Source organism: Balaenoptera borealis (assembly GCF_965194805.1).
Source record: "Balaenoptera borealis genome assembly, chromosome: 19".
In the NCBI taxonomy this organism is placed as follows: Eukaryota; Metazoa; Chordata; class Mammalia; order Artiodactyla; family Balaenopteridae; genus Balaenoptera; species Balaenoptera borealis.
The window spans coordinates 65,279,981-65,305,878 of record NC_138878.1 but is presented as its reverse complement, the minus strand read 5'-3'; the positions used below and the strand labels follow the sequence as shown (position 1 = coordinate 65,305,878).

At 44.8% G+C, this 25,898-nt stretch overlaps 1 protein-coding gene across 2 annotated transcripts; it reads left to right on the top strand.

The window, feature by feature from the left end:
* The first annotated feature begins 897 nt into the window (after window positions 1-897).
* LOC309616843 (cationic amino acid transporter 3-like) lies at window positions 898-25,898 on the top strand. 2 transcript variants are annotated; one of them, XM_082368059.1, is made up of 12 exons: window positions 898-2,723; window positions 19,644-20,043; window positions 20,635-20,793; window positions 22,123-22,300; window positions 22,507-22,619; window positions 23,090-23,312; window positions 23,483-23,622; window positions 24,042-24,144; window positions 24,335-24,534; window positions 24,734-24,900; window positions 25,174-25,282; window positions 25,451-25,898. In XM_082368059.1, exons 2-12 carry the CDS (start codon window positions 19,662-19,664, stop codon window positions 25,567-25,569), a joined length of 1,893 nt encoding a protein of 630 aa, XP_082224185.1. In that variant the 5' UTR covers window positions 898-2,723; window positions 19,644-19,661; the 3' UTR covers window positions 25,570-25,898. The 2 variants fall into 2 exon arrangements, with proteins under 2 accessions (XP_082224185.1, XP_082224184.1); XM_082368058.1 differs by lacking the exon at window positions 898-2,723 and adding an exon at window positions 14,995-15,067.

Genomic DNA, 25,898 nt, shown 5'->3' with positions numbered 1-25,898 from the left:
CAAAATAACCACTCGTCTCACACAAATAAATAAGCTTTAATCAATTCTTTAATGAAAGGTGATTTCACTTAATTTTAATATACAATCATTAGAAGGAAAAGAATAAGAATATTAGAAAAAAACGTAACAGGGTATATATACATCACCGAATTGGGCCGACACCTACTTCCAGATCCAAACAGCAGCTGGGAAGTTCTGAGTAACAGCAATCTGGAGCCCCAGTTGGGAAGGGTCCCAGGTGGTGCGTCCATCCCACTGTTTACATTTCCGATGGGAGTTCGCAGGGCTTCTGTTTATAATTCCAGGCCTCAAACTGATATTATCAGTTTGCCGGCAAAAATGCAGCTCTGGTTCAATTATAACAATGCTGCTAATTTCACCATGCGAGTCACAAGATTTTCCAGACCCCAGGGGACTGGCCAGGTCTCCAGGGCTCAAGAAATTCTAAGACCCATTCTCCTTTCTTATCGTCCCTGCTGCCTGACTTATAACAGTTGTTAGCAAGCAAGCAGGCAGTCCAGGCAGGGTCACAAGTGGGTCAGAGGCCTGCTTCTGCCTCTGAAGCCCGAACAAGACTATTTTACTAGTTTGCCCAACACATCTCCACCCCCAGCAACCCAGGGCTTAAGGGTTGTCTTCTGTGCACAGGGAATCCCTGCTTTGGTTTTTAGAGATGTATCAGCTCCAGCCCTACACAGCTTAAACTCAACCTCTCTGGCTTTGATCCAGGGCTCCAGGCTCTACTCCAACGATCCAGTAAGTCTGGGGTAACCCCCTCTTCTGTAGAAAACTGGGCACTGAGTTCAGATCTTCCTAAAGAGACCTCTGCAATCCAAGTGTGCAGTTGGGTCGGCCTGGCTTCTGACCCATTTTCTACATGAAAAACAGGAGCTGGGAACTGTGGGTGTGTGTGAAAAGAGGTGTGTTTGTGTGTGTGTGTGGGGGGGTGATTGGATCAGTGTCCTGATGATCTAAGACTATTTTTTTGACTCGTGTCCAACAATATTAGTAATTACCCTTATACAGTGAATGTGACACGTGGACCACTGATTTCAGTCTTCTGTCTGCCCTCTGTGTCTGTGCGTTCCTCATCTGCAGATATGGGGGTGACTGTAAGGAACTTAAGCATCCTTGGATTTTGGTATTCATGAGGGGTGAGTGTATAGTGATTTATATTAAATCACTTTTGGGTTTGCTCCACCCAGCAACTCCGAGAAGCTGGCTCTGTTATTTACCATTGGTAGCAATTTAAAAAATGGTGGTAAAATACACATAACATAAAATTTACCATTTTAACCATTTTTAAGTGTACAGTTCAGTAATGTTAGGTAGATCTACATTGCTGTGCAACCAATCTCCAGAGCTCTTTTCATCTTATAAAACTGAAACTGTGTCCTCACGTAACAATAACTCCCCATTTCTCCCGCACCCCAGCCCCTGGCAAGCCATCGTTCTCCTTTACGTTTCTATGAATTTGACTACTCTCAGTACTTCCTAGAAGTGGAATCATACAATATTTGTCTTTCTGTGACTGGGTTATGTCCCTTAGCATGTTGTCCTCAAGTTGCACCCATGTCGTAGCATGCGTCAGAATTTCCTGTCTTTTCATGGCTGAATAATATTCCGCTGTGTGTATAGACCACATTGTGTTTATTCATTTCTTCGTGGATGGCCATTTGGGTTGGCTTCCTCTTTCAGCTATTGTGAATAATGCTGCTATGAACATGGGTGTACAGATATCTCCTTGAGACCTTATTTTCAGTTCTTTTGGATGTACACCCAGAAGTGGAATTGCTGGTGAAACCGTGCACATCAGATTGGAACTCGAACCCGGCCAAAACCCTGACAGGGACTTGAACCCACTGTCTTTTAATTAGAATCACTGGTCTAATTAGAATCACTAATTAGAATCACAGGTCTCTGGACTCACTGAGGCTCAGGTTCTTTGTGTCTCAGCGCAGAGGGAATTCAGGGAGAGGCAAAGTGATAGGCAAGAAGTAGATTTATTAATATAGGACGCTTGTGAGAGATGCAAGCAGGCAGGCAAGGAGGCTCTGCCCCGAGGATTAAGTGGGCTACAATTCTGTAATCAAAGGAAGGTGGGGGAGGGAAAAAGACCACCTTCTTGCAGTAGTCACCAGGCTTACATCACTAGCTCCACCTTCGTGTTCGACAGGAGGGTGTCTGACCCTATGAGGTCTACCTAGGGCTGTCATAGCACTTATTCAAATCAGTAGAAGGGTGGTAACATTTTTCTTCCACCTAATGACCTGGGGCCTATCTCGTGCTTGTATTTATGGCTTTATAGTTAAACAAGCCTGCTTCCCTCCACAGCGTTCCCATAGCTTTCTTGAGCTGGTGATCTCAATTTAAAAATCAGCATTCTTATCCACTCAACTCATACCAATTAAGCAGCTACTGTGTGCCAGGCACTTTGCTGGAAGCTTTTGCTTCTGTAGGGGTGGAAAACTTGGCTTTCCATGTTCTTTGGCTGGTCTAATAATTAAATTGACATAAGGCAGATTAACAAATTTAATTTGGTATGTGTGGGAGCCCCGTATAAACTCTGAAGCTCAAAGACATTCAGGCAATTGAAGCTTATATGCTCCCCCGACCTAAGGAGAACTGGGTAGGGATCTGGGGCTTCAAAGCGAAGGAAGACATCCCACAGGAAGATGGGAAGGGCAAAGGCTTGGTAAACAAATGTTTGCCACTCCTTGCAGGTGAGTCTTTCTTTTTTTTAACATCTTTATTGGAGTATACAGGTAAGTCTTTCTGAGATAAAAAGTTATCTCTGGTAATAGCTCTCTTCCTGCCATAGGCCTCCTAATCTAAATTATTTTGAGCAATTAAGGGAGCCGCAAAGAGCTTTCCCTGAGTCTGCAGGGTCTGAATTGCTTTCAGCTCAACACATCCACATGACAAAGTGGCAAATTTGGGGGAGACAGATTCCACTCCCCCTCACTTCTCTTCAAGCAATCCTTCCAGTGACTTAGAAACATATTAAAAGTCTTGTTTATGTTTAAGAAACCAAAGCTCAGAGATGGAGAACTTGCCCAATGTGTCCTTTTACCGACTGTTCCCCATAACTCTTGCTCCATGGAATTGGACTCCCAGGGCCAAGGGTGGATGGACATTTTTTAAAAAAATAATTAATTAATTAACTAGGCTGTGCCAGGTCTTTATTTTTATTTTTTAATTAAAAAAATTTTTTTTTAGATTGATTGATTGATTGATTGATTGCTATGTTGGGTCTTCGTTTCTGTGCGAGGGCTTTCTCTAGTTGTGGCGAGCGGGGGCCACTCTTCATCGCGGTGCGCGGGCCTCTCACTATCGCGGCCTCTCTTGTTGCGGAGCACAGGCTCCAGACACGCAGGCTCAGTAGTTGTGGCTCACGGGCCTAGTTGCTCCGCAGCATGTGGGATCTTCCCAGACCAGGGCTCGAACCCGTGTCCCCTGCATTGGCAGGCAGATTCTCAACCACTGCGCCACCAGGGAAGCCCTGTGCCAGGTCTTAGTTGCGGCATGTAGGATCTTCGTTGCTGCTTGCGGGATCTTCGTTGCAGCATTTGGGATCTTAGTTCCCTGACCAGGGGTCGAACCCCGGCCCCCTGCATTGGGAGCACTGAGTCTTAGCCACTGGACTACCAGAGAAGTCCCTCTCAGCAGATCTTTTTAGCCTTCCCAACTGCGTCTAAGATGCTGTGTCAGAACATCTGACAATTTGTTCCAAAGCTGGTCCGCAGATGACTGCTGGAGCCCAGGGAATGTTCTGAGAGCTCCACGGCTCCCTGTCTGAACACCCTCGACCTGGTGGCCTTGGGTGTGAGCAGTACCATGGCAGCTGGCATGCACATCGTGGTTGGTGGAGCGGCCAAGTTCATGGCTGGACCTGCAATGGTCATCTGCTTCTTGGTGGCCACCCTGTCTTCTGTGTTGTCTGGGCTCCGCTATGCTGAGTTTTGGACCTGGGTACCAGGTCTGTGTATCTCTACAGCTATGTCACAATGGGACAACGGTATGCCTTCATCATTGGCTGGAACCTCATACTCTCCAGTGTCATTGGTGAGATGGCAGGGGTGGGGGCAGCAAAGGACTTATTATGGGAAACCAGGAGGGGGGTCTTCAGTCATTCCTGAGAACTCTGTTATCCACCTCGTGTGATGTAATATGTAACGGTGGCAGGAAAACCACACAACTTCATTCTACTGAGCTCTATCCTGCTTTCCTTAAATGGTGGACCAAGAACCTAGAAGGAAAGGGAGCTGTAGGGAAGGGGTGGGAGGGGGGCATGTCCCACAGGCTCATTCCCTCACCATTTTGAAGTTTTGGCTCAGCTGTTGCTTTCTTGGAATTTTCCCTTACACCTCAGTTTAAAATTTCAACCCTCATCTCCCAGACCTCCCACTCCCACTTAACCTGTTTTCTTTTCTTGAATAACATTGATCTCCTAACATATTAAATAAAATTGACCCATTGTTTTGGACCGTCTGGGTCTACTCTCACCACTCAATGAAAAGGAACTCTTTGAGATTAGGTATTTTGTCTGTTTTTGTTTTTTTGGTTTTTGGTTTCTTTGGCCTTGCTGTGCGGCTTGTGGGCTATAGGATCTTAGTTCCTTGACCAGAGGTCAGGCCCGTGCCCCCTGCAGTGGAAGGGTGGAATCCTAACCACTGGACCGCCAGAGAAGTCCCATGCAGCGACTTACTTTTAATATTAAAATTTATTCACTCAATTAAATTCATTCTCAGCTTTGCCAGACCTGGTCATGAACAGAACCCTTTTCCCAGAGTTCCGTTTTCACAAACTTTCTGTAACTTCCTTCTCTACATTCAGATTTTATCCTGTGCTTCTCCCACCCTCCTCACTTTAACCTAGCTTTGGGACAAATTAATTTCCTTTAGCAAAATGCATGTCCATTCCTTATAACTTTTTAGAAACTTCCTTGCACACAAAGATGTTTTCCTTCTTAATTACATATATTAACCAGAATCTTAACCCTTAGAAAAGTTAATTTCTAGTAAAAACTAAGAAATGAGCAATTGTGAACTACTTGTTATGCTAGCATTTTTTTAAAAAATTTTTTAAAATTTATTATTTATTTATGATGTTTATTTTTGGCTGTGTTGGGTCTTCGTTTCTGTGTGAGGGCTTTCTCCAGTTGCGGCGAGTGGGGGCCACTCTTCATCGCGGTGCGCGGGCCTCTCACTATCGCGGCCTCTCTTGTTGCGGAGCACAGGCTCCAGACGCGCAGGCTCAGTAGTTGTGGCTCACGGGCCCAGGTGCTCCGCGGCATGTGGGATCTTCCCAGACCAGGGCTCGAACCCGTGTCCCCTGCATTGGCAGGCAGATTCTCAACCACTGCGCCACCAGGGAAGCCCCTATGCTAGCATTTTTAAAATTGAAGTATAGTTTATTTACAATATTATATCAGTTTCAGATGTACAGCCTAGTGTTGCAGTATTTTTACAGATTATATTCGATTAAAAGTTATTACAAGGTAATGGTTATAATTCCTTGTGCTCTAAGATATCTCCTTGTTGCTTATCTATTTTATATATAGTGCTTAGTGTCTGTTAATCCCAAACCCTTAACTTGCCACTCTCCCTTCCCTCTCTCCACTGGTAACCACCTGTTTGTTTTCTGAATCTGTGAGTCTCTTTCTGTTTTGCTATATACATTCATTTGTAATTTTTTTTTTAGATTCCACATATAAGTGATATCACATAGTATATGTAAAAATACTGAGTCACTATGCTGTACACCTGAAACTAATGTAATATTGTAAACCAACCAACTATATTTATAAATAAATAAATAAACAAACAAACAAATCCATTCAGGAAGAAAAGCACCTTTGTGGGTGTTGTGGGATCTAGCACCATATGCCCAAAGAATGCTGGAGAAGTCCTGTCTATCTGTGGATCTGGGAAACACCAGAAAGATGTCTATGTGGGCTACGGAAACTGCAGAGCCAGGGAACCTGCGTAGATCCCTCCTCTGGTGGTGAGAAGGTGGGGGGAACCTAGAGAGTACTGACCTGGGCAGATTCCCAAGCAGGAGAGAGAATGTGCAAAAGTCCAGTCTTCTTCAGCGGAGATTGCAACCGCCAATAAAACCAGTCTGGTCAAAGCAAATGCAGCAGTAAGATAAACTTTCCCCTTCCCTCTCCAAGGAAACATCTCGTGGGGCTGATCTATCCAGAGGCCACCTCTCCCACCACAGAGAAGGAAAGTGGTGAGTGAGTGCTTAGCTACCCTAGTTAGGCAGGACACAGCTGGAGACCCAGAGTACTGAGGCTGGACATCCGTGACAAGGGAGAGGAAGCATATTGGGAAAGAGGCAGATAAGCATTTCAAAGGGCACTAAAGCAATTGCTTTGAACAGGGGGTCCTCTTACAAACCTCTGGGAGTACTACACCTGGGAATCTCCCTACTGGGTCCACCAGCACCCTCAAAAGCCCTGATTGCTAAACCCACACCTCCTGCCACTCTTCGGGGGCTCCTTGTTTGAGCTTCCACCAGCAGCACCCAAGGGAGCTCTGGTAGACAGGGCGCATGCTCAGAAAACTGGCCACCTGCGATGGGCAAGGGTGCCCACAAATTTGAGCTATAGCGCCACCTTCTGGAAAACCAAAACGAGGCTTCCAGGAGGCCGTCTGCCGAGTTGTAAGACCAGAGAAGATGTAAAAGCTTGAGAATTCTCCACAAGAGGGAGCAAGAAGAGTGGAACAGGTGTACTGATACAAAGAGAAAACCGCAGATAACGAAGGACACCACCATGGAACACAATACCCCAGCTGTGAAAGCACTAATGCAAAACTCCAAGGAAAATAGAAAATAAAAATGTCATTACAAGAATAATACTTTTCCAACAGTTGAGCTCAAAGCCACGACATTTTGTGATTTAGCAGTTAAAGAATTCAAAACTGCTGTTTTGAAGAAACTCAGTGAGCTACAAGAAAACTCAGAAAGAAAATTCAATGAAATCTAAAAAAAAAAAAACACCAAAACACACAGTATCAAAGTGGGAGTTTTACCAATGAGATAGAAACCATAAAAAAGAACCAAACAATTTCTGGAGCTGAAGAACTCAGTGGATGAAATGAAAAAAATGCAGCAGAAAACATCTGCGGGAGAGTAGAGAAAACGGAAAATAGAATAAGTGAGTTAGAGGATAGGAATTTTGAATAGAGGTTAGCAAAGAAGAAGGAATGAAAAAGAGCAAAGAAAGCCTATGTGATCTACGGAGTTCCATCAAAAGTACTAATAGTAGAATAATTGGGAACCAGATGGAGAAGGGAGGGAGAAGGGAACAAATATTTATTTAAAGAAATATTAGCTTGGTGTGATGAATTGGGAGATTGGGATTGACATATATACACTAATATGTATAAAATGGATAACTAATAAGAATCTGCTGTATAAAAAAATATAAATAAATAAAAAGAAATATTAGCTGAGAACTTCTCAAACCTGAAGAGAGAATTGGATATGCAAATACATGAAGCTCATAGGTCACCCTATTATCTCAATGCAAAAGGTCTTCTCAGAGAAACAGTACAATGAAACTGTCAAAAATCAAGGACAGGGCTTCCCTGGTGGCGCAGTGGTTGAGAATCTGCCTACCAATGCAGGGCACACGGGTTCGAGCCCTGGTCTGGGAAGATCCCACATGCCGCGGAGCAACTAAGCCCGTGCGCCACAACTACTGAGCCTGCGCGTCTGGTGCCTGTGCTCCGCAACAAGAGAGGCCGCGATAGTGAGAGGCCCGCACACCGCGATGAAGAGTGGCCCCCGTTTGCCGCAACTAGAGGAAGCCCTCGCACAGAAACTAAGACCCAACACAGCCAAAAAATAAATAAATAAATAAATAATTTAAAAAAAAAATCAAGGACAAAGAAAGAATCCTCAAGGCAGCTAGGGAAAGGAAAATTGTAACCTACAAAGGAACCCCCATTAGGCTATCAGTGGATTTCTCAGAAGAAGCCCAGGAGACTGGAATGACATATTCAAAGTGTTGAAAGGAAAAGATTCCTGGCCAAGAATATTCCATCTGGCAATGTAACCCTTCAGATGTGAAGAAGAGAGGCTGGGAAATTAGGGTGTCATGAGGGGTGATGGTCATGACACTCTCACCTTGAAACACAGGGTAATGGTTGAATGAAAAAGGAAAAAAGGAAAACAATGTAAGCATATCTCTTATATTGACCAAAGTCACTGTGAGATGAACTAAATATAATGGTAAATTATATTGGACATATGAGAGGGTGAGGAGAAAGAAGCAGAGGTGGAAGTGAGTTACATTCTCATGAATCATAACAGGAAGATAATGGCTGACAATTGGGGTCTTTTAAATTCTATACAATGTGATATTGGAGGTAAACATCCTCAAGGCTTAAATCTCTGTCCTAATATTATTTTAAACTCTTTGCATGGTTTCTCCTATTATGTTATGGTTGTTTTGAAAAGTTAGACTCCTTTAAGCATATGAAGTTTATTTCAGTATAAGGTGTGTGGAATGGATTCCATATAAACTGTCTCCAAATGTCCCGCTGTTGTTAAAGAGGGGAGTGCCCTTTACTTCTAAGTCCCTGATGCCTATTTTAGTGCCTGGCACACAGTGGGCCCTTTGGCAATGTTAGATGAATGAACTCTATACTCTACTTATTTTACTTGGCCACACATCTTTTTTTTAAAAATAAAATTTATTTATTTATTTATTTACAGCTGTGTTGGGTCTTCATTGCTGTGTGCGGGCATTCTCTAGTTGTGGCGAGTGGGGGCTACTCTTTGTTGTGGAGCACAGGCTCTAGGCGCGTGGGCTTCAGTAGTTGTGGCACGTGGGCTCCGTAGTTGTGTCTCATGGGCTCTAGAGCGCAGGCTCGGTAGTTGTGGCGCACGGGCTTAGTTGCTCTGTGGCATGTGAGATCTTCCCAGACCAGGGATTGAACCCATGTCCCCTGCATTGGCAGGCGGATTCTTAACCACTGCGCCACCAGGGAAGCCCTTGGCCACACATCTTATTCAGTAGCAGCATCGCACTGTTGAAGCATTTAAACTTTGCCACTGTTGGAGCAGAAAAACTTTCCCCCTCTATCCTCTTAGGGTCTTTGACTGGAGCTTACAAAAAAGACAGACCAAAGGCAAATTACCAGGAGAAAGGATTACATACAGGACCTAACAAAAGTATAACTTGCTAAATGATTAAAGTTACAGGCTTATATACTCAACTTAGTAGGGGGAGGGGGTAGGGAGAAAAGACTTCTATTGGAAGAACAAATGGGTTTCTTTGGGAAAGACAAATAAATCAAGAGAAGAAACCGGAGATGAGATAGTTTGCAGTAATGTTTGTGCAGATGTGAGTGGTCTTTCCTCCTTCTTCAGGCTATAAGACTCTGGGAGAAGAGAATTACAGTAATAGGTTTACTCACCTTTGCCTCTTTGGGAGTGGCCTCTCCCCAAGTGGGAGTTTCTGGCAGCCTTACTTACCAGAATTTTCTGCTTTGAGTCAGACAAGGGAAGCTCTGAGAAGTCTTTCTGCATCTGTTGCATCTCAATGTCTTCCCTCTGAAATCATCTTTCTACCAGCTCTTGGGTTTTGAGCGGGTCCCCAACACAACCAGCTAAAACGCTCAACAGCTTAAGCCAGTTCATTCCATCTTATGTGGTTGGCCCTTCAAAAGTTAACATAGGGCTTCCCTGGTGGCACAGTGGTTAAGAATCCGCCTGCCAATGCAGGGGACACGGGTTCGAGCCCTGGTCCGGGAAGATCCCACATGCCACGGAGCAACGAAGCCCGTGCGCCACAACTACTGAGCCCACGTGCCTAGAGCCCATGCTCCGCAACAAGAAAAGCCACTGCAATGAGAAGCCCGCGCACCGCAACGAAGAGTAGCCCCCGCTCACCTCAACTAGAGAAAGCCTGCGCGCAGCAATGAAGACCCAACGCAGCCAAAAATTAAAAAAAAAAAAAAAAGAAAAGAAAGTTAATGTAACAGTCAATCATGACAGTTAAATCCCAGGTTGGTGGTGTGTGCCCAGTGTTTTAGCATGTGTGTTATTTGATGCATGTCATAATCCTGTCAAGCCTCCACCAGCAGCCACCCAGCTGCAACGTTCCCCTCTCACTCCCAGGTTTTTCCTTCCTTACCTCTTACATCCTATTTCCCTTCCCTGCCTGGGTTCTCAGCTCTCCCTGCAGAAGGGGCCCTTGAAGAAGAGGACTAAGTCGCACTCCCCTTTATCTTCTTCCATCCCTTTGTGCAAGGCTGGATGCAGGCACCATGCTTATTAAATGTTTTTGTTGCTTGAGTTAACATCAGAGATTTTAAGCTCCCCTCCTCCTGGTTGGGGCCCAGGTGGGCTTGGGGGTTCCCCGCATTTGAGTGTCTCAGGCCATGGGCGGGCTGTGCAAAGTCGAGTAGTGTAAGAGTACCGGAGACAGCAGGGTTGGGAGTGGGGTCCCCAGTCTTACAGCCCCTACTTCTCAGGGTCCTTAATGATCAAATGAGTTCAAGCGTCCATGGAAATAATCAATAAACAATCTATAATAGGAATAGAAAAGAGTTTTATTTGAGCCAAACTGGGCACTATAGCCCAGTAGTATAGCCTCTTACGTACGTCTGAGGAAATGCTCTGGGTTTTTTTTGTTTGTTTGTTTTTGTTTTTGCTTTTTTGGCTGCGCTGCTCGGCATGCGGGGGTCTTAGGTCTTAGTTCCCTGATCAGGGATCCAGGTATCAAACCCGTGCCCCCTGCAGTGGAAGCTCGGGGTACCTCCTGGGAATTCCTGGAACTGCTCTGTTGAAGCATGGTTTTCAGCACAGTTTTATACCTTATCTGAACAGAGAACATACATCAAAAATGACAGGGTATATTCCATCAAGGTTCAAAAGAGACAGACTTAGTACATAGACAGTGAGGCAACAGGACCCTGGAGTCTGGGAGGGGAACCTTATCTTCCAGGGACTGTTAACATGGACGCCATGAGAAGGGAGTTGCTCCTCCTTATCTTCAAAACAGACGTTCTTTGCCTCAATGGTTAAAGCAGATGTGCTGCGAGGGTTGGACAGGCTGTTTTAGTTCACACAGGGTTCAGGCTGAACCACGTATAAGCCAAAATGACTTCCCCATACCTCAATATGTGTTCATTTTCTCCATCACAAGCAGACAAAAATTTTAAAACCATAGGATCCAGCAATTCTACTTCTGAGGATATACCCAGAAGAATTGAAAGCACACTCTGGAAGAGATATTTATAGACTCTTGTTGATAGCAGCACTATTCACAATAGCTAAAACATGAAAGCAGCCCAAGTGCCCATTGACCAACGAATGGATAAGCGAGATGTGGTGTGTACAAATAGTAGAGTATTATACAGCATTAAAAATGAAGGAAATTCTTTTTTTTATATAAACAATATTTTATTCAAATACAATTCTAAACATTTCTTTCATTTAGAATATTTACAAACACTCTCTGAAACGCAGGACTGTGTCATCTAGATTCTAATTTAAAGATGAATGTTCATAATCCGAAAACATTTTTATGTGATCTTCAGAGTTGTATCATTCTTTGGTTTTTCGGTCTTCCCTCTTTCATGAAATAAGTGATTACTCAAATATCAGGGTTGTGTTTTAAAAGTCATTGAGCATATACTTTATAACGTTGGCTTTGGTGGCCTTCGAATTTCAGTCAAGTGTGGTTTAGTTGAATGCACATCATCATACAGCATTGGTGACTACGATGATGGCGTTAGTGTACAGAGCATCTGTCAAAGATTAAACAGTAACAAAATTCAAGGACCTACTGTATAGCACAGGTAACTCTACTCAATACCCTGTAATGGCCTATATGGGAAAAGAATGTAAAAAAGAGTGTATATATGTATATGTATAACAGATTCACTTTGCTGTATACCTGAAACCTACACAAATCAACCACACCCCAATAAAAATTTTTTTTAAAAAACAGTCAAATATGTTTAATAGAGGGTTATTTGTTTCAACCCAGTACATTCTCAGTAAATGTAATGTGTGAGGCCACTCTTTCTTGTTTGGAATCTATTCTGTAGTAGGCTGATAATACCACTTCATTGGTTTTCCTTTTTTCCAGTTTACTGAAGTATGATTCACAAAACTGCATATATTTAGACTGTACAAAGTGAAGATTTCTTTAAGATGTCCAAAATGATGATTTAATACACATAGACACTGTGAATGATTACCACAATCAAGTTAATTAACTGTCACCTCCCATAGCTTCTATTTGTGTGTGTCTGTGTGTTGAGAACACAAGCAAGGTTTCCTTCTTTTAATGGCTGAATAATATTCCATTGTCTATATATACACACTACATTTCCTTTTCCTTTTTTGTTTTTTTGATTATAATGTAAGATTTTATTTAAGTTATTGGAAAATAGAAAATGTTATTAAAAATTCCATTCACAATTACATTCAAATTTACATGGTACCCAAGGAAAAAAATTTAGAAAATAGTATTTAATACTTTTATGGAAGAAAATGATAAAAACGAACAAGATAAAAACATTTTGTTAATGCATATACAAGCTCAATATCAGGGACATGTACTATAAATTATTACCCAAATTGACCTACAAAGTTAATGTAATTCCAATAAAAATCTCAATAGATTTTTTCATGAAATTTGGTGAACTTATTTTAAAATTCCTGTGTATGAGACGATGTTCATGAATAGGCAGGGCAGCTATGAGAAGAACTAAGAGAATTTGCTCTTCTAGATATCAAGAATTATTTTAAAGCTATAGTAATTAAAACAGTATGGAATTTTGTAGGGTTAAAAATAGATTAATTAGACAAACTCGAGAGCTTAGAAATAGACTCTGGCTTATATGTGTATTTGGTTTATGAGAAAAGTGGCCTCAAAAATGGAAACTTACTGGAATAATTGGCTATCTGTATGGCAAGAAAGAGAATTAGATCATTGCCTCTATACAAAAAAAATAAATTCCAGGTAGATTAAAGGCTTAAATTTGTTAAAAAATAGTTTTAAAATACAAGAGGACAATTTTATGATCCTGTGAAGAAAAATATGTTTAGATACATGGAAAAAAAGCACAAATTGTGAAGAAAATTGATTCATTTACATTAAAATTTAAAATGCCTGCATGACAAAAGGTAACAAAGCCAAACGACAAAGATTTTTTGCAACATACATAACAGACAAAGAATCTCTCCAAAATATATAAAGAACACTTTACCACCAGTAGGATAATGAGAGTAGCTAACATTTATTAAGTAGTTACTATATGCCAGGATCTGTTCTAAGTGGTTAGTATGTATTAACTCCCTTAACCACCAGAGTAATCCTATGAGATACTATTTTTATCTTTGTCTTACAGATGAAGAAACTGAGCCACAGAGAGTTTAGGTAACATCCAAGTACAAACAACGGTTAATGACACATTTGGAATCGAAACTAATGCAGTTCAGCATGTCTGCCGCTAACCACTATGTAGAATTGTGTCCCTCCCCCCGCAAAAGAAAAATAATTCAGCTGACCAGCAAGCAAAGATGTGAACATGTTATTCATAGAAGAGTTGCTGGAATTGCCAGTAAAGATGAAAATATGCCCAACTTCATTAATCAGAGGAATGCAGTTTATTTAATTTATTTTATTTTTATAAATTTATTTCTTTATGTATTTATTTATGGCTGTGTTGGGTCTTCCTTGCTGCACGTGGGCTTTCTCTAGCTGCAGTGAGTGGGGGCTACTCTTCGTTGTGGTGCGCGGGCTTCTCATTGCAGTGGCTTCTCTTGTTGTGGAGCACAGGCTCTAGGCACGCAGTCTTCAGTAGTTGTGGCACACAGGCTCAGTAGTTGTGGCACACGAGCTTAGTTGCTCCCTGGCATGTGGGATCTTCCCGGACCAGGTCTCGAACCCGTGTCCCCTGCATTGGCAGGCGGATTCTTAACCACTGCGCCACCAGGGAAGCCCAGAGATGCAATTTAAAATTTTAATGATGTTTCTCACCCATCAGATTGGCAAAATTTGTAAAAGTCTGAGAATACTAAATGGATTTGACAAGATTTGACAAGATAGGAATTCATATATCCTGCAGAATATAGAGTGTAAACTGGCACACAAACGTTGGAGAGCAAGGTGGCAATGTTTAGTAAAACAGACCTATAGATACCTGATGACCCAGCAATTTCACTTCCAGGTAAACGCACATATAAAGAAAAATGTGTGTTATGATGTTTAATGCGTTTTATTTTTTTAAACGTTTTTATTGGAGTATAATTGCTTCACACTGCTGTGTTAGTTTCTGCTGTACAACAAAGTGAATCAGCTATACGCATACCTATATCCCCATATCCCCTCCCTCTTGCATCTCCCTCCCACACTCCCTATCCCACCCCTCTAGGTGGTCACAAAGCACCGAGCTGATCTCCCTGTGCTATGCGGCTGCTTCCCACTAGCTATCTATTTTAAAATGAAGGGAATTCTAACACATGCTACAACATGGATGAACCTTATGGACATTCTGCTAAGTGAAATAAGCGTGACAGGAAAGGACAAATATTGTTTGATTCCACTTAAATGAAGTACCTAGAGTCATCAGATTCATAGAGACAGAAAGTAGAATGGTGATCGCCAGGAACCGGTGGAGGAGCAAGAGGAAATTGTAGTTTAATGGGTACAGAGTTTCAGTTTTGCAAGATGAAAAACTTGTTTGGTTGCACAAAATGTGAATGTACTTAACACTACTGAACTGCATGCTTAAAAATGGTTAAGACGGTAAATTTTCTGTTGTGTGTATTTTACCACACACAGACTCCACGTCTCAGAACGGTTGCCTGAGGGTAACCACACACGCTCAACTGGCTGATTGTATCCCTGCAAGCTTGCCCCGCCCATCCCCGAGCGTCCCCACCCGTCCCCACCCAGGGACTGAGTTGTCTTTTATTGTGGAAGCGTTCCCAGATTTGGTTGTTAAGAGATGTATCCGCTCCAGCCCTACACAGCTTAAACGGAACCTCACTGACTCTGATCCAGTGCTTCGGTTCCTGCTCCAAGAATTTGGTAAGTCTTGGGCAACCCCTCTTCTGCAGGAGACTGGGCGCTGAGTTCAGATCCTCCTAAAGAGACCTCTGCATTCCAAGTGTGCAGTTGGGTCGGTCTGGCTCCAGCCTGAGGGTGGCAAGACCCATGTTCCAGATGAAAGCAGAAGGAGCTGGGAGCTGTGTGTGGTTGTGTAAGAAGAGGTGGGGTAGGGGGAGGTTGCATCAGTGTCTGGAGGCTCTGACTCAGGTTTTCTTGATTGGTGTTCAAACAATATTAAAGCTTACCCTTATATAGCGTTTATGACATGTGGACCACTGATGTCAGTCTCCTGTATACTGTTGGCCCTCCGTATCTGTGGATTCCTCCTCTGGGGGTACAAGGGGAGACTGTAAGAAACTTGAGCATTGCGGATTTTGCGCCGAGGAGGAGGACTGTATGGTGATTTACATTAAATCGCTTTTGGGTTCGTTACACCCAGCAACTCTGTGAAGCTGGCTCTACTATTTATCATTGGCTGAACTTTTTTTTTTTTTTAATATTAATTAATTAATTTTATTTTTGGCTGCGCTGGGTCTTCGTTGCTGCACGCGGGCTTTCTCTAGTTGCGGCGAGCGGGGGCTACGCTTCGTTGCGGTGCACGGGCTTCTCATTGCGGTGGCTTCTCTTGTTGCAGAGCACGGGCTCTAGGCGCGTGGGCTTCGGTAGTTGTGGCACTCGGGCTCAGCAGTTGTGGCTTGCGGGCTCCAGAGCACAGGCTCAGTAGTTGTGGCGCACGGGGCTTAGTTGCTGTATGGCGTATGGGATCTTCCTGGACCAGGACTCAAACCCGTGTCCCCTGCATTGGCAGGCGGGTTCTTAACCACTGCGCCACCAGGGAAGTCCTTGGCTGAACTTTTAAAAAATGGTGGTAAAATACACATAACATAAAATTTGCCACCTTAACCATTTTTAAGTGTACAGTTCAGTGATGTTAAGTATATTCACATTGTTGCACAACCAATCTCCACAGCTCTTATTATCTTGTAAAACTGAAACTGTGTCCTCGTTTCACAATTACTCCCCATTTCCCCCTCACCCCAGACCCTAGAAAACCACAATTCTACTTTCTGTCTCTAATCAAATGAATTTGACTACTCTAGGTACTTCATAGAAGTGGAATCACACATTTTTTGTCTTTTTGTGACTGGCTTATGTCACTTAGCATAATGTCCTCAAGGTTCTTCCATGTTGTAGCATGTATCGGAATTTCCTGTTTTTTTTTGGCCGTGCCGAGCGGCATGCAGGATGTTAATTCCCAGACCAGGGATCGAAATTGTGTTCCCTGCAGGGATACCTTGGAGTCCTAACAACTGGACCAGCAGAGAATTCCCTTTCCTGTCTTTTTAAGGCTGAATGACATTCCACTGTATGTATAGACCCCATTGTATTTATCCATTCCTTTGTGGATAGACATTTGGGCTGCTTCCATCTTTCAGCTACTGTGAATAATGCTGCTATAAACACGGGTGTACAGATATCTCTTTGAGACCCTATTTTCAGTTCTTTTGGGTAGTTACGCATAGGGGGAATTGATGGATCATATGGTAAATCCATTTTTTGGTTTTTGGAGGAACCACCATACTTTATCTCCAGCAGCTGCTCCATTTTACTTTCCTACTAACAGTGTCCAAGGGTTCATCAGCAGCATTTGAAAAAGAAGAAAACAGAGGTCCAGAGCAGTAAATGACTTGTTCAAAGGCACAGGGGTGTTGGCAGAGCCAAGATTCTAATCAGAGTTTCTTGGCTGTGTGAATGCTTGCTCTTAACCAAAATGCAAATTTGGAGTATCAGGTACGGAAGCAACTTTTGTTGATAACTTTTGTTCACTGGGTCAGCCTAGCCCTACAGCCTTGTAGTGAGGAGACATTTCATGCCCCAGAGGAGCAGGAAACAGAGTTCCATCATTTCTGATTCAGAATGAAGATTAGTCCTCCCTCCCTCCAGGCAGGTGGGAGTCACTCTGGTTTAATGCTTTCCCTGGGCTGGGCTACAGTCTGTCCCTCCCTGCAAATTCCATCTCATTTTGCCCCAACTCTGAGTTCTAGTTCAATTTCACTCCGCAAGCCGTGAAAGAGAAAGCTTCAGGTTTCAGGATCCTTGGTGTATAAATGTGTGGAGTGTGAGATTGTTGTGAAATCCAAGTTCATGTGCCTGACGCACAGTGAGGCCAAACAAATTGAAACATTGGTGTTTGGAGCAGGGAAAGGTTTATCAATTGCGAGGGTGCCACCCTCTTGAGAAGTTGGGAGAAATAGGTTGATCTCAAATCCACCTTGCTGGCTGGCCAGGTTGCAAGGTTTCTAAAGGAAAGAAGAGTAAAGGGGAGGTGATCTTTGTGATTTTAGTTTCTGGATAAGATCTCAGTTGCAGACTTCCTGACAGCATTTTTGTGACTCAGTGGGTCATTGGTGATTGTGATTGATCTACGTGTTCCTGCAAAGCAAACTAGTACGTCAAGGTCTTGTGATCCCTTAACCTCTTTCTAGAAGAGAGCAAAAACAATGGTTGAGGCATTTTGTTATTTACTTAGAGCCTACGTGACAAGTTAAGAATGTCAAGCAGGTTGGTCCCTGCTGTTTTTTCCTTTAAGGCCATTTGGTACTGCTTTTCCTTTGTTTCTGCATACTCTCACTTCCCTAACTAGTAACCGCTTGAGTCTGCTCTTTGGAACTTGGGAAGACCTAGGAGACTAAATCCTTTCTTTACAAACCAATGAGGGGACACAGAAAAACTTTTGTACGAGGAGGGTCCTGCAGTGTCCTGCCTGAGTTCAATCCCCCTTTTCTTTGATACCCCTCAATCCTGAGGGGAACAGGGTTGGGACAAGAAAGGGAATAAAGTTTTGGATGGAGAGGTGAATCATAAACTCAGCAGGGGAATTCAGTTTTACAGGGACTTGGTTTCATTGCTCTGATCACCGAGCCCCTTAAACTGTCACTTCACTCACATCAAGGAAGAGAGGGAATAAAGATGATAATAATAAATTTCCCTGTTTTATAGAAGAAAGGAGGACAAAGTGGCATATAGCTCATGCAAAATCAAACAAGCTACACACCACAGTGCTAGATTTGAACCAGCAGAGCTGGTTGATGTCTTTTCTTTTCTTTTTTTGCAATTAATTTATTAAAACAAAATTTTTGGCTGCGTTGGGTCTAAGTTACTGTGTGCAGCCTTTCTCTAGTTGCGGCAAGCGGGGGCTACTCTTTGTTGCAGTGCGCGGGCTTCTCACTGCGGTGGCTTCTCTTGCTGCAGAGCACAGGCTCTAGGCGCGTGGGCTTCGGTAGTTGTGGCACACGGGCTCTAGAGCACAGGCTCAGTAGTTGTGGCGCACAGGCTTAGTTGCTCCGCGGCATGTGGGATCTTCCCGGACCAGGGCTCGAACCCATGTCCCCTGCATTGGCAGGCGGATTTTTAACCACTGAGCCACCAGGGAAGTCCCAAGCTGGTTGATTTCACTTTAAGAATCAACATTCTTATCCATTGACCTAATAGTATTTAAGCAGCTACTGTGTGCCAGGCACTGTGCTGGAAGTTTTTGCTTCTATAGGGGTGGAAAACTTTTCTTTCTAGGTTCTTTGCTGAGTCTAATAATTAAATTGATATACGACAGATTAAATAATTTCCTACGTACGGGAGCCCCATAAAAACTCTGAGGTTCAAAGACAGGCAATTGAGGCTTATATGCTACCCTGAGCTAAGGAGAAGGGGGTATGGATCTGGGGCTTCAAGGGGAAGACAACTCACAGAAAGATGGGAAAAGCAAATGCTTGGTAAGCAAATGTTTGCCACTCCATGCAGGGAAGTTTTTCTGAGATAAAAAGTTCTCTCTGGTTAAAAAAAAAGTTATCTCTCTTCCTGGCATAAGCCTCCTAATCTAAATTATTTTGAGCAGTTAAGGGAGAGGCAAGGAGCTTTTCCTGAGTCTGCTGGTTTTTTTTTTTTTTTTAAGTTTATTTTATTTATTTTTATTTTTGGCTGTGTTGAGTCTTCGTTGCAGCGCGTGGGCTTTCTCTAGTTGTGGCGAGCGGGGGCTGCTCTTCGTTGCAGTGCGCGGGCTTCTCATTGCGGTGGCTTCTCTTGTTGTGGAGCTTGGGCTCTAGGCGCGCGGGCTTCAGTAGATGCAGCACGTGGGCTCAGTAGTTGTGGCACACGGGCTTCGTTGCTCCCTGGCATGTGGGATCTTCCTGGTCCAGGGATCGAACCCGTGTCTCCTGCATTGGCAGGTGGATTCTTAACCACTGCGCCACCAGGGAAGTCCAGTCTGCTGGGTCTTAATTGCCTTCAACTCAAGACAGTCCACATCCCCAAATGGCACATTTTGGGGATACATAATCTGCTCCCCCTCACTTCTCTTGAAGCAACTCTTCCAATACCTTTGAAATACATTAAAATTCTTCTTTATGTTTGAAGAAACCAAAGCTCAGAGACAGAGAACTTGCCCAATGTGTACTTTTACCACCTGCTCCCCATAACTCCATTGTTCTGTGGAATTGAACTCCCAGGGCCAGGGGTGGATGGATGCTCTTGATGGCTTTGTGTCTTGCTTTCTCCGCAGATTGTAGCCTCCTCAACTATGTCTAAGATGCTGTGTCAGGATGTTTACCAATTTGGTCAGAAGCTGATCCGCAGGCGGCCTCTGGAGCCCAGGGAAGAGTCTGAGAGTCGCATGGCTCGTTGTCTGAACACCCTCGACCTGGTGGCCCTGGGCGTGGGCAGCACCCTGGGAGCTGGTGTGTACATCCTGGCTGGAGAAGTGGCCAAGGACAAAGCTGGGCCAGCGATTGTCATCTGCTTCCTGGTGGCCGCCCTGTCTTCTGTGTTGTCTGGGCTCTGCTATGCCGAGTTTGGGGCCCGGGTACCGTGCTCTGGTTCTGCGTATCTCTACAGCTATGTCACAGTGGGACAACTGTGTGCCTTCATTACTGGCTGGAACCTCATACTGTCCTATGTCATCGGTGAGATGATGGGGGTGGGAGGAAGGTGTGAGGCTTAAGAGCAGGAAACTAGGAGGTGGCGTTTAGGTCTTGACTCATTCGTGAGGAATTTGTTCTCCACCTTGTGGGGTGAAGTGGGTAATAGTGGCAGCAAAACCCCACAACTTCATTCTACTCTGCTCTATCCTATTTTCCTTAGATTATGGGGCTTAGAACAAAGAAGGAAAGGAAAGTGTAGGGAGTGGGTGAGAGGGCGGCGTGTCCCTCAGGCTCACCCCCTCACTATGTGGAAGTCTCTCCTCAGTTGTTGCCTTCATGGGAGCTTCCTTTGCTACTTGATTTAAAATTTCAACCCTCATCTCCCAGACTTTTCACTCCCACTTAACCTGTTTTCTTTTTCTTTTTTTTTTTGCATAACATTGATCTCCTAACATTAAACAGTTGACCTATTTTGTAGATCATCTGGGTCTACTGTCCCCAGCCCATGAAAAGAAACTCTTAGAGATTAGGTATTTTGTATGCGTCCCCCCACCTCTCCCAAATACATCCCATGACACGTGGTAGGGGTTCAATTAATGTTTGTTATAAATATTCCTTCTTCTGTTGCTGCAGGCACTGCCAGCGTGGCCCGGGCCTGGAGCTCCGCTTTTGACAGCCTGATTGGGAACTACATCTCTCAGGTGTTACGGGGAACTTTCTCTCTTCATGTGCCCTACTTCCTGGCCAAGTACCCAGACTTTTTTGCTCTGGGTTTGGTACTGCTGCTTACGGGTGAGACAGGGTTCAGTGATAGGATGGGAAGAGTGGGGTGTGGAGGGGGAGCTGGGGTGGGAAAGGCTTGGGATGGAAGAATGGTGGGGGTCTTATGACTGGAAAGAGGGGTCTGTGATATGAGACACAGGAAGGCAAGACATAGACCATCGTTTCCCACTGTTGGCACCACTGACAATTTGGGCTGGATCATTCTTTGGTGTGTGGGGCTGTTCTGTGCATTTGAGGGGTTTTTTTTTGGCCGCGCTGCGTGGCATGCGGGATCTTAGTTCCCCAACCAGGGGTCAAACTTGTGCCCCCTGCAGTGGAAGCGTGGAGTCTTAACCACTGGACCTCCAGGGAAGTCCCAGATTTTTTTTTGGTTGTTGTTGTTTTGCTTTTTAAATCACTGTCGGATGTTGAGTAACATCCCTGGCCTTTATGTACTAAATACTAGGGACGCCCACCCTCCAAATTGTGTCAATCACAGTGTCTCCAGACATTGCTAAAAGTCCCCTGGGGGGCAAAATCACCCCAGGGGAGAATCATTTACTTAGACCAATGAGTTTCTTCCTTTGTACTGAGATCAAAAATATTTTTAAAAAATTTATTTATTTATTATTTATTTTTGGCTGCATTGGGTCTTTGTTGCTGCGCGCAGCTTTCTCTAGTTGCGGTGAGTGGGGGCTACTCTTTTGTTGCGGTGCACAGGCTTCTTACTGTGGTGGCTTCTCTTGTTGCGGAGTACGGGCTCTAGGCACGTGAGCTTCAGTAGTTGCGGCACACGGGCTCAGTAGTTGTGGCTCGCGGGCTCTAGAGTGCAGGCTCAGTAGTTGTGGCGCACGGGCTTAGTTGCTCCGCAGCACATGGGATCTTCCCGGACCAGGGCTTGAACCCGTGTCCCCTGCACTGGAAGGCGGATTCTTAACCACTGCACCACCAGGGAAGCCCAAAGATTTTTTTTTAATTGAGAGGAAATTCGTATAGCATAAAATTAACCATTTTGTTATTTCCCCAGCTTTATTGAGATATAATTGATATACATTGTATAAGTTTAAGGTGTACAATGTGATGATTTGATAGACCTGTCTACTGGGCGACGATTGTCACAATAAGAAATTAACCATCTGAAAGGGTACAATTAAGTGGCCCTTAGTACATTCACGATGTTGTGTAACTATCACCTCTGTCTAGTTCCAAACATTTTCATCACCCCAGAAGGAAATCCCATACCCGCTGAGCGCTCACCGTCCAACTCCTCAGTACCCCAGCCCCTGGCAACCACGTGTCTGCTTTCTGTGTCTATGCATTTGGTTATTTTGCATGTTTCATATTTCGTCTTGCCCTCAGGAGTACTGGTTCTGGGAGCTCGTGAGTCGGCCCTGGTTAACAAAGTGTTCACAGGCTTGAACCTCTTGGTTCTCAGCTTCATGATCATCTCTGGCTTCGTCAAGGGAGATCTGCACAATTGGCAGCTCACAGAACAGGACTACAAACTGGTCACATCTGGATCCAATGACACCTCTAGGTTAGGAGGGTATCCTTGGCCCTAGTAATGCTTGTGGGGGCACGTGTGCAGAGCTGGGAATATGGTGGGAACTAAAGAGATCTGAGGTGATGGATCCAGGTGACAGGGTCCTGGAGCCCAGAACTTGTGGTATTAACCAAAAAGTCCAGTACAGATGGCTGAACACAGCTCACCCACATTCTTTCTTGCTCTTTCTTTCACCATAGATTGGGCCCTCTGGGTTCTGGAGGGTTTGTGCCTTTTGGCTTCAATGGGATTTTCCAAGGAGCAGCTACATGTTTCTACGCATTTGTTGGCTTTGATGCCATTGCCACTACAGGTAAAATGGTCATTGTGTGTCCCATCAGGGGTTTGGGCACAGATGAGGCTGCCCTTGGGCATAAGGGTTTCTTTTGGAGGTTCAGGAGGAAAGGGGATTTAAAAAAAAAAAAAAAATTTTATTTATTTATTTATTTATTTATGGCTGCGTTGGGTCTTCGTTGCTGTGCGCAGGCTTTCTCTAGTTGTGGTGAGCGGGGGCTACTCTTCGTTGCGGTGCGCAGGCTTCTCATTGCGGTGGCTTCTCTTGTTGGGAGCACGGGCTCTAGGCACGCGGGCTCAGTAGTTGTGGCACACGGGCTTAGCTGCTCCACAGCACGTGGGATCTTCCCGGACCAGGGCTCGAACCCGTGTCCCCTGCACTGGCAGGCGGATTCTTAACCACTGCACCACCAGGGAAGTCCAAAAAGGGGATTTTGTGATTTCATCACAGTGTGTTTTCCTGGCCCAATACTTCCTCCCATCCTGCAGGGGAAGAAGCCCGGAATCCTCAGCGATCCATCCCCTTGAGCATTGTGATCTCGCTCTGCATCTGCTTTCTGGCATATTCTGGGGTCTCGGCGGCACTCACCCTCATGGTGCCCTACTACCGGATTCATCCCGACAGCCCCTTACCACACGCTTTCCTGCATGTCGGCTGGGCCCCTGCCAGATATGTCGTGGCTGTCGGCACCCTCTGTGCTCTTACGTCCAGGTCAGTGTCAAAGCTTTCTCCCCATCTACTGTCAGATGCTCAGGTATCCCAGCCCTTGGGATTGAGAGACAAGAGGGAAAGACACCTTACCCCACGTAGACTACGGAGCAGACACCCCAGTCTGTTCTGCTTCTCCACGTCCTCACACATGTTCCCCTTTTCTCTTCCAGCCTCCTGGGTGCCATGTTCCCTATGCCTCGTGTCATCTACTCAATGGCAGATGACGGGCTCCTTTTCCGGGGACTTGCCCGGATCCATGCCCGTACACGCACCCCCATCATGGCCACCTTGGCTTCTGGAACTCTTGCAGGTAAATAAACAATACCCATTCCTTCTTCTTTTTTTTTTTTTTTTAAATTTATTTATTTATTTATTTATGGCTGTGTTGGGTCTTCGTTTCTGTGTGAGGGCTTTCTCTAGTTGTGGCAAGCGGGGGCCACTCTTCATCGCGGTGCGCGGGCCTCTCACTATCGTGGCCTCTCTTGTTGCGGAGCACAGGCTCCAGACGCGCAGGCTCAGTAGTTGTGGCTCACGGGCCCAGCTGCTCCGCAGCATGTGGGATCTTCCCAGACCAGGGCTCGAACCCGTGTCCCCTGCATTAGCAGGCAGATTCTCAACCACTGCGCCACCAGGGAAGCCCACCCATTCCTTCTTTGATCAATTTTCTTAACTTGGATATTTCTACTGGTTTTTCACTCCCTCTCCACCTTGTTTGTGCCCTCGTTCTAGGGGTCATGGCATTACTTTTCGAGCTCAGTGATCTCGTGGACCTCATGTCAATCGGGACCCTGCTTGCTTATTCCCTGGTGTCTTTTTCTGTTCTTGTCCTCAGGTGAGACTACGCTACACCTTGGCTGGGGGTCTTTGGCTCTTGGGGATTGAAGGGGAGATAATCGTCATTTGTCTTCATGCTGCCTTCTAAATGTCCCGCTAGGCTTAAGTTGGGAAAGAGATGGATTAGACTGCTTGATGTTGGATGAGTAGGGGCTGCTGTTAATATTGACTTAATACCTCTAATTCAGGTACCAACCAGACCAGAATTTAAGCAAGATTGAGAAAACAGAGAAAGGAACTGAGATGAAGCCCATAGTTAAAGAAAGCCCTTTGGAATCTGTTCCTGAAGCAGGAACCTCAAAGATTCTAAAGAGTCTGTGTGACCCTATCAACACCATCCCCACTCGGAAATCTGGCCAGATTATCTATGGATGTGCCTCACTGCTTGGTGAGCATTGGGAGTTCTCTTTGGTGGTATTCTGAAATTGAGAGGATAGGGTGGGAGTGTGTATTTTGGCGGTTGAGGCGTCTTGGAGATATGACGGCCCTTCGTGACGCGGGCAGTTTTGGGGAGGGGTGTGACCCAAGGTTGTGAGCTGTTTGGCTTCTGGAGTTGAACCTGTTCTCCTCCGCCTTGACCCCTGCAGTTCTCCTGCTGACGGTCCTGAGCCTGATCCTGGCCCAGTGGCCCAGCCGTGTGTTCTCTGGAGACCCCGTGTACACAACAGCGGCTGTGCTGCTGCTACTGTTCGTCACTGGGGTCACTGTCATCATCTGGAGGCAGCCCCAGAGCCCCACTCCTCTTCACTTCAAGGTAGGCGACCTTATGCGCCCAACTATCCACGCTGAGTGCGTGAAGTCTGCATGCTTTGAGATCTCAACATCCTTTGCTGGACCAGGGAAGGAGGGGAGTCATTAAAACTAATGGACCCTTCCCTGATCCACACTCAGTGCTTTACGTACCCAACCTCAGTAGGCACTGAACGCACAGCCTGAATAGGACTGGAGCCTTCTCGAGCATGTGGGGCAGAGGCCTGCCTCTCAGACGTCTGTGGTGTGTTCAGGGAATAACTGACTTTGCCCACAGGTCCCTGCTTTGCCTGTTCTCCCACTGATGAGCATCTTTGTGAATGTCTACTTGATGATGCAGATGACGTCTGGGACTTGGGCCCAATTTGGTGTCTGGATGGTGATTGGTAAGTGGCTTTCTGGGATTAAAAGGCCTCTTGAGTGACTGAACCCAACCCTCTTTCTACTACCTCTCCCCGCAAACTGTGTCAGACGCCATAATAGCGGGACTGTTGGGCACGTGTAAGCAGGGAGGGCACCTGCTTTTCCTTCTCATTGTCTTATTTCTCTACTAGGATTTGTCATATACTTTGGATATGGGATCCGACACAGCTTGGAGGAGAATAATCGACAGCCGCCAGCCTCCAACTCCCAGACTTTTGATAAAAACATCCCTGGTGCTGAATCATCTTAACCACAGGCCATAGATGCTGTGTGGAATCCCGCCATGACTGGAGGTATCTTCTGGTTCAAGGGGGCACTTTGAGGCTCTATGGTGTGTGAAGGTGGGATGAACTTACAGCCCTATATTTAATGCCAGTGGACAAAATGACTTCTATGTTGTATAATTTTTAAGTAACCATTTCAAAGCATTACATATATATATATATATATATATACATATATATATACACTCAGAAAAGTGCATGCTTCATACCTGTGCAGCAAGATGAATTTTCACAAAGAAAGTACAAGGTAACCAGAAACTAGAGAAAAAATAAAATATTAACCTGCAGGTAAGAA

Coding starts and splice junctions, on each gene's coding strand:
- LOC309616843 (XM_082368059.1), top strand. CDS start 19,662: ATGTCTAAGATGCTGTGTCAGGATGTTTACCAATTTGGTCAGAAGCTG. Junction 24,145..24,334: donor TTTTCTGTTCTTGTCCTCAG/GTGAGACTACGC, acceptor CCTCTAATTCAG/GTACCAACCAGACCAGAATT. Junction 24,901..25,173: donor CCACTCCTCTTCACTTCAAG/GTAGGCGACCTT, acceptor CTTTGCCCACAG/GTCCCTGCTTTGCCTGTTCT.